This window comes from Echinops telfairi, unplaced genomic scaffold (assembly GCF_000313985.2).
Source record: "Echinops telfairi isolate 266 unplaced genomic scaffold, ASM31398v2 ScPeMD7_23;HRSCAF=83, whole genome shotgun sequence".
In the NCBI taxonomy this organism is placed as follows: Eukaryota; Metazoa; Chordata; class Mammalia; order Afrosoricida; family Tenrecidae; genus Echinops; species Echinops telfairi.
The window spans coordinates 80,227,629-80,236,216 of record NW_022103920.1 but is presented as its reverse complement, the minus strand read 5'-3'; the positions used below and the strand labels follow the sequence as shown (position 1 = coordinate 80,236,216).

General features: G+C 43.0%; 1 protein-coding gene across 2 annotated transcripts in view; it reads right to left on the bottom strand.

Moving 5' to 3' along the window:
- Positions 1-6,809, bottom strand: part of NUP42 (nucleoporin 42) — a 22,181-nt gene extending 15,372 nt beyond the window's left edge. For both annotated transcript variants that reach the window (XM_004702717.2, XM_045288806.1), the window contains exons 1-3: positions 6,668-6,809; positions 4,514-4,730; positions 2,632-2,726 (exon numbers count right to left, since the gene is read on the bottom strand). In XM_004702717.2, the coding sequence (XP_004702774.1) occupies positions 2,632-2,726; positions 4,514-4,730; positions 6,668-6,785 (430 nt within the window). In that variant the 5' untranslated portion in view covers positions 6,786-6,809. The remainder of the gene's footprint in view (positions 1-2,631; positions 2,727-4,513; positions 4,731-6,667) is intronic.
- Positions 6,810-8,588: the final 1,779 nt, after the last annotated feature.

Here is an 8,588-nt window from a genome sequence, read left to right as displayed (position 1 = left end):
GGGGGGGGCGGCAGCTTATGTTTCAGTGAGAGGCACAACTGTAAGTAGGTCTTATTTTTGGGTAAACAGAGTAATAGCTCAATTCATAGCCCACCAGACTAGCAGAGTTCCTCAAATGCACAAGCAGCAGAAAACAAATTATTTAGTGTTGTTCATGCCAGCTCAAGGACAGTCAGTTTTGGGTTTGAATTGATTTAGACTCCTAGTGACTCAGCAGGATTGTCCCATATGTTTTTCCTAGGCTAAGACAGGCCTCCAGGCCTTGTATCCCTTGGACGGGTCAGTTGGAACCACTGACCTTTCAGTCAGCAGAACTCTTATCCACTGTGCCACCAGGGCTCCATCAGCAAACCCAACCTGCCATGAGGTCTACTCTAACTCATACTGACTGACTTTGAGGCAGAGCAGACTGCCCCACAATCTTTACAGAAGAAGGCTACCACTTCTTTGCCCCGAGGAGCAGCTGGTGGGTTCACACCAACAACTTTTGGCTAACACTTTCACTACTTTGCTCCCAGGGCTCCTTTCCTTAGTCATTAGAAATTCAAATCAGTACCACAAAGACACCACTTTGCTGACCCAAACTCAGAAAACAACCAGTGTTGCTGAGTATATGGGCAAACCTGAACCTATCCATCCATCCACTGGTAGGCAGAAAATTAAAAGATTTAGCTGCTGTGAAAAATAGTATGGCTGCCTCTCAAAAAATGAAAAACAAAAACAAGCAAAAACTATCCACCAGACCTATTCATTGCACACCACACGTTTGAAATCAAACAGGAGTCATGAATATACATATATATACTCCTATGCACACCTATATTCACTACGATTGTATTCACAATAGCAAACAGATGGAAATAAGTATATTACCAATGGTGGAAAAGCACGTTGTGGCACACACATACAATAATCCTGCAGCCTGAGTAAACTCGGAAGACATTAAAAGCTGAGCAAAACAAGTCAAGCCTAAGGATAAATTATAAATCCTATTCTGTTCTATAGGGTCACTGAGTGGGCATCAGCTTGTGGGTACAACAGTGGTTACTATTCCCACTTTCATTCATAAAATGACAACACCGAGAACAGCAGAGGAAAGGGAATCATTCTCTAAGCCAGGGGTCCTCAAACTTTTAAAACGGGCCCAGTTCGCTGTCCCTCAGACACATTGGAGGGCCAGACTATAGTTAAATAGTACTTTATCCACGTCTTAAGAGTTGTCATCATATTCTATAATACTTTTTCTTTCCTTGTAGTCATTGTTATCCATGTAATTTTTCTTTTCTAATTGTGGCAAAACTATACACAACAGAACATTCTCCAACTTCTACTTGTCTAATTCAGTGTTCCTGATTTACACTATGTGCTGTACAGCCACTATTTATATCCATTTCCATATTATTTCATCACCATTGACATTAACTCAATGCTCCCTACACAACTCTCTCCTCCTCCATATCTCCCACCCCCCAGCCCTACAAACCCTTCCATCAGTTATTAGCTCTATGCATCCACCCGTGTTTCAAAGCCTGGGAAACCCCACAGAAACATTAAGAAACAAAAACAAAATGTGGTAAAGACAAAATAATAATATAAGGATTAAAAAGAGCACCATCAACATTTAAAAAGTCAGAAAGAAATTTCTGTCATGGAACAAGAAATACCTGTGCCTAGAACAAATTCAGGTTGGGTCAAGAGGGTGGTCAACTGACCCAATATCAAGTTCAATCTAGCATAATCAAGTTTACAATGATCTCTAGCTCATGGTAAAGCTGTTGAGACCCTGGCTAGAGGGGATCTGCCAGAGGCTTTTACAAATTGGGCATTCACAATTTCAAGCTGTGCTAGTCTTCCCTTCATATATGGATTTTAAGCTGGTGTGCTTCTTTCATGTGGACTCAGTTGACTCCTCACTTAGGTGTCTGCTTGTTTGAATACAAGCCTTTAACCCCGGACACTATTGCGGCTGACTGATAGCCATGCACCATCTGCTTTCTTCACATTTTGCTGTAGCACCCTTATCGCCAGTGATCATTACATGAAGTAGAGTATCAAGGATGATCTTCCTAGGAGCAGTCTCCTCTTTCTCCTGCAAAGCAGCTGATGGGTTTAACTACCGACCTACCCAGTCTCTACGACCCTAATCAAAGTGGAAATAGCAATTAAAGGTGTAATTAAAATACAAACTATATGTAACCCAGCTAAGGTTCATCTTCAAAAACACCTGAGACAGGGCACATATACTACCTTTTGAAAAAGGGCTATTCTTACAAAGAAAGGGAACATAGCCCGATGGCCAAGCCTTGGTGGCAAACAGAATGTGACTCTTCTTTTCACTGGGGCAGCTCAGATGTTTTGAAGCTGCATGTCTGGGGAGTCAACAATACAGAACCTCTTCTTGGGTTTGTAGAATTAGGATTGTGGTGGCTCCTAATTTTTATTTTCTCATCAGAACTACAAACCTTAAAAAACAGCCTCCAATCTCAAACCCCAAATACACAGTTCTGCTAGAAGAAACAGATACGAATTGTAGCCAACTTGGCTTTTATGGGAGGGTATGTGCGATGGAGATTTTTCTTAGTTTTATAAAGTAATAGTTTTAGAATGTTTTAAATATGGTTTCCCAATTACCTGAAATGTTAGGTTTATCTTTCATTGGAGAATAAACAGAAAACTTCCACTGTCCTGAAGATTCACAAACTTCCATATCTTTCACAATTCCTTCCCTGGAGGTGGAGAAGAAAAGAGTAAAGGATTTTTCTCATCTTTGTTAGAATTTATGATTCTCATTAAAAAAAATTTAAATTCTAGGAAACACAGAAGTCTTTAATTTCCCCCCCATTATACCATATACACTCAAATATAAGCCGACCTGATTATCAGCCGAGGCACCTAATTTTACCACAAAACTGCATTTAAATGTGCTGGAAAACTCGGCTTATACACGAATATATACGGTAATTTCGGAATTGCTTTTAAATTGCTTACAGGCATATCAACGAAATTTCCAGGTTATAAACATTATGCCACGGAGGTGCCTGGTCTTATTTTCTTACACTAAATTACTAACCAGGAGTCCTAGCAGTGTAGTGGTTATGCACTGGGCTACAATCTGCATTGTCGGCAGTTCAAAACCACCAGCAACTGAGTTTTCTACTCCTTTTAACAGTCTCAGAAACACACAGGGGATTGGTATGAGTCACCAATGACTAGCAACGAGTTTGGTTTTTGAATTAACTAATGTATTTAATGAGATCAAGCAATGGCATACATTTTTAAAGAACTGAAGTTAATAAAAATACCATCTTCAGAATCATACAATTTCAATGTGAGTAAATACCTCAGATCATTTCACGCAATTTTTAGTTTTTATGATAGGAGACTCGCATCAATATATATATATATATATATATAACTCTTGTTGCACAGCCATAGAATTGATTCAATTATACTTTTCACCCTCTACAACAAAATCAACTCACTGCCAATTTAGACTCATAGCAATCCTATAAGACAGGGTACAACTGCCTCTGTGGGTTTCCGAGACTAACTTCGAGAGTAGAAAGTCCCATCTTTCTCTGGCAGAGCAGCTGTTGGTTTCAGGCTTTGAACTGCTGACCACACTGTTAGCAGTCCAATGGGTAACTACACTGCTACCAGCGAGCTACAATTAACAGGATCATAGATCATTCAGTCAAAGAGAGACTACTGTGCTATATTTAGAATTGCAACAAAAACAGGAAGCTTTGATTGTTCCTTCTTTTCCAATTCCAACAATCCTTGGGTTAAGACCTCCGAAATTACTACTAGCTGCCCTTTTAGTGAAGGGCTTCAAACAGGTTCTATCACAGCTAATGGTGAGAAAAAGGAGGAACAGAGTGGAATTGTTCCCCAAGGCTGTAAATCTCTCTCTCAAAGTGGCAGGTGAGATCAGTGTTCTTTAATCTTCCAGTTTGCAGCGGACAGCTTAAGCACTGCACCACAAACTCCTCTCTTGCACTGAAGGCTAAAGAACTACAGATATGCTTTAACTGCACTATAGTCAAGGTACTCCTCAATAATAAATCTAATGAAATGAAGTTAATAGATCATACAAATATGAGGGCTGTTAAAAAAATCTGGAAAAATGAAATGGAAAGACAATAGATTTTGTCCACATGTATATAAGATTTTAAAACTCTATTTGATAGACTACTTAAATTATTGTTTTAACTTGGCTCATATTTAAAAATTTTAAATTTGTAAACTTAAATAGGTTAACCAGAACTAAACTTTCAAAGATATTCACTATAGTGTTAGTAACAGCTAGAAATTTGAACAGAGAAAGATGGCTTATTTTTTTGTGAAATAAAGCCTGGGATGACATAAGCTAAGCGAGGGTTTCTTGACCAAAGGTCGCCTTTTCCTCCTCTCATTTTAATAACACATCATTTCTTTTTTAAAGGAAATACTGTAAGTGCTCTCGATAAAAATAAGCAAGCAGGTTGTTATTTTCCCAAAGATTTTCACTTACAAAAGTTTCTTTTCATCTTTCTGCTCATCAGCGCTAAGTGATGCGAATGTGTTCTGAGAGACTACCTCCCTGCTGGCTGAGTCTCCAAGCTGAAAAGAATCAGATGACTTCTCTTGATCTCTGCTGCCCCCCCATGGTGCAGATTTGGAGAAGCTCGATGGCTGGATGACACCAGAGCGCCTCTGGTTTGAGGCATCACATCCGCGTCTGTTGCTACCTAAAGTAAACATCAAACAATCCATTTTACCAGGGACTTCTCTTTCGAAAGGCATTTTCCCAGCTCTAGGTCACCTCATTTACGACGTATGGCAAGACGTATTAACAAACCACATTGTGCTGTTAATGGAATTTTTATTTAACAAAACAGAGGATGTAAATTGATAGAAAAATGATATATTACTAAACCAGGCTGGAAAGTTTATTAAGGAAATTACGGATTCACAATAAGGCATGTAAGTGGATTGGCATACATCCTAAATCATAAACAGCTTAATGTTTAATTTGAGTAACTACCAAACTTTTAAAAAACATTTTATTGGGGGGTTCTTTGAAAACTTATGATAACCCATCATCATTCAATTGTATTAAGCACACTTGTACATATATTGCCATTAACATATCCAAAAAATTTTTTTTTTCTACTTGAGCAAACTTTTAAGTAGGTGCTATTCCATTTTACGAGCTCTGGTTATGTTGGATTGCTAGTAGTGGGTCATTAGTTTGAAACCACCAGCAGCTTGGAGGGAAGGCCATTCAGATAGGTAGCCAGGGAGGATGTACCCTAATAGAGCACAGTGCTTCCGTGATCACCACCAAACCTGCTTTTTGCCACATAGTTCAGGGGTCTGTAACTTGCTTGATTTTCACGGGATACACAGGAGTTTCTGTCTCATGCTGGCAAAATAAACCCAACCCACCTGGTCTTTGGCAGATTCCCCAGACCCTTGTTCGCAGCCACAATTCAACTTCCTAATTACTGGTCAGAGTGAATTTCTACCATCGGAATTTCTGATTTGGGATATTTTGTTAGAATAACTGTGGACAACACAAAAGGGCTGCCTTCAAGAAGCATCATAAGCATGAGATCACAAGGCAGTCTCAGGGTCAGCTGAACGGCTTCACTGGAAACACTTTGTTCTCTAAGAAAGCAAAACCTGACCTTTGTCGTGTGACCCTTAAAGTGCAGCTTCAAGTCTGGTCTCTCGGTCTCTTGATGAGCGCACTTTACTTTTCCATCACCCCACAACTGGTCTAGTGTGTGAAGCTCAAACGAACTGGGTTTCTGCCAAGCCACAGGTCATACTCCACCCCCCCACCCCCTTCTCTTTACTGCGTATTTTAGCCAGAATACCTCAGGAAGCCTTCAGACACGCTGTCCTCCCACTTCCGCTCACAGCAGGCTCCCAAGAAAAGCATTCATTCATGCGGGCTCTTCAAATATCCACAGAATAAGCAGTTAAATTATCCTAATTCTTAGGTAACGTTTATGTAACGTATCTGTGAAAGCTTCATTTTATAAATGCCACCCAGTCAGCATGTTCTCGTAAATCCCTGGGTTCTCTGTATTTACGCCGAGCATTTCCTTTGGCTGCAGCACTTCGGTGCATCCAAGGGGCGGCCCCGACCGCATGGTTTATCAGATTTTCAAACGCGTTCACGTCTCCCCCAAAGAACTGATTCGGGACAAAGCGGCCTCTCCCTCGAGGTTTTTAAAATACCATATACGAGTGCTCAAGGTATATAGTGCTCAATACTATATACACACGAGGGTAACAACAACAAATGGCAGATTCTGGTTCTTGCTACGTAATCCGGAATACCGCCCCTTTGCAGACGAGGCATTTTGATGCCGCCCGCGATTGCACGTTCGTTGTTCTGTACTCCCCGACATCAAACTTCCCGCCCTCCTCCATCCAACCAACACCAACGACGCGTCTGGGAGCCCAATAGAAACTGCGTTCTCGGCCGCGCAGGGCGGGCGGAGGCCGGCCACGTGCGGCCTTCGAGTCAAGGGTCGGCAGACCGGCGGCAACCATGGGGGCTCGGAGGCAGGCCCCGCACGCTGCCCGTTCCCGCCTGCTGGAACGCCCCCGCCCCCACTTCCTCCTCTTCCCCGGTTACACGAACGATGGAGGACTTAGGGCTCCGTCTCACCTGAGGGCTGTTGCTGGGGCTGGTGCCGTCCCCCGCCCGACCCCCTGGCCGGGTGTTCGTTCCAGCACCGGTCTCCAAAGCGGCACCGGCCCTGAAGGAAGAACTGACAAATGGCCATGGACGCAGCTGGCTCGCAGAGCGAGTTTCACCCAGCGCCGGAGACAAATGCAGAGCAGAGCCACCGAAGACGCGCGGGCCGCCTCTGTGATGTCATCTCCCCGCGCCAGCGAAGGCCGTTGGCCCCTGGCCCCGCCCCGCGAGGCGTGGCCTCTGCCCCGGAGCCTTTCGGGAGGGCGCGCCGCACTGGACGGGGCTGCGGAGGCGGGACGCTTGAAAGGTTACCGGGAGGAAAAGAGGCGAGTTCGACCCTGAGACCGAGCCTTTGTCTTGGCTGAAGCGTGAGTTCCACAATAAGAGGAAGGCGGATGGACGGACGTCCACGAGGCCTTGAGAGAAGGGCTACTTGTGATTTGAAGGTTCATCTGTAACTGCTGTTAAAAATAATCAAAACCTACAGAAATTTGAACACGACACATTCATTCTGAGCAACAATTCCAGGTGCATAACGGGAACCGCTTTTGATTCCGTAAAAAAACAAGTAGCCTGAAGAATGTAGGTACAGTGGAGAATGTAGGTACAGTAGAAAGCAAACCCGCCGCCCCAAACTCAATTACCATCGAGTTAATGCCTACTGCTAAGGACTTGTAGGAAGGGCAGAACTGCCCCGTGAGTTTGCAAACACTGTAACTGTTTATTTACGGAACTGTTTATTTGCTTTCTCCCGAAGCAGCTGATGGTTTCATCCCAGCACATAGCCATTATGCCACCAGGGATCCTGCTATAAACTCTATAGACTCAAATTCAGAACCTCCAGCCACCAGCAGCCTAGATACTTTGCAAAGATTTAAATTAGGTGATAACGTTATCTTTTTCCAGCAGGGCAAGGCAGATTTACATTGCTATCTATAGAACAGTTCCTGGCAGGCTTTGGCAGTTTGGATCAGATTTTTCAGGGCTAATCTTTGGTCTCTTGAGGTCAAAACAAAACAACCCTCAAAAACCAAAGTAAGATATGTTATTAATGTTCTTCAACTCTGCTGAGAAAGTAAAATGAAGCCAGATGGAGAAAACAAAAATCTCCACATCAGGATGGACAACAGACAGCACCTAGGGGTGCCTAGGTTAAGTGCTCAGTACTGTACCAAACAGAAAAGTCTGAGGTTGGAAGCCACCAGTGACTTCTCCAGGCCTGGGGGTCTGCTTCCCTAAAGATTACAGGCTAGGAAACCCCATGGGGCAGGTACATTGGCCACACAAGAACTGACTGCATGACACCCTACAACAGCATGAATCAGAAGCTGTTTCTTTTTAGGACACTGCAGTGGGAAAGCAGGGCAACTTCCTACTTGAGGTGACTTGTCAGAGAGGACTGGGATGGTGCAGCTGGGCTGCTAGTAGGTCAGCAGTCTGAAATCACCAGCTGCTTCTCGGGTGAAAGGTAGGGCATTCTACTCCCACAAACAGTTACTGTGTCTAAGAAACCCACTGGGCAGTTCTACCAGTCAATATGAATCAGGATCGACTCAATGGTAGTGAGAGAGTGAGTTACTGTAAGAGAGAAATTGGTAACAAATATCTTGCTTTGATTCTGGAGTTTTATTGAAAACCAAATATTTACGTTAAAGAATACCTGGCCAAAATCAATTTGCCTTTGGCTTTTTTTTCCACTCAAAATTACAAATCTTTCTTTTTCCAGTTCTTTTTTTTTTTTAAACATTTTATTAGGGGCTCATACAACTCTTATCACAATCCATACACACATCAATTGTGCAAAGCGCATTTGTACTTCATTCTCAAAACATTTTCTCTCCACTTAAGCCCCCGACATTAGGTCCTCATTTTTCCCCTCCCTCCCCACTCC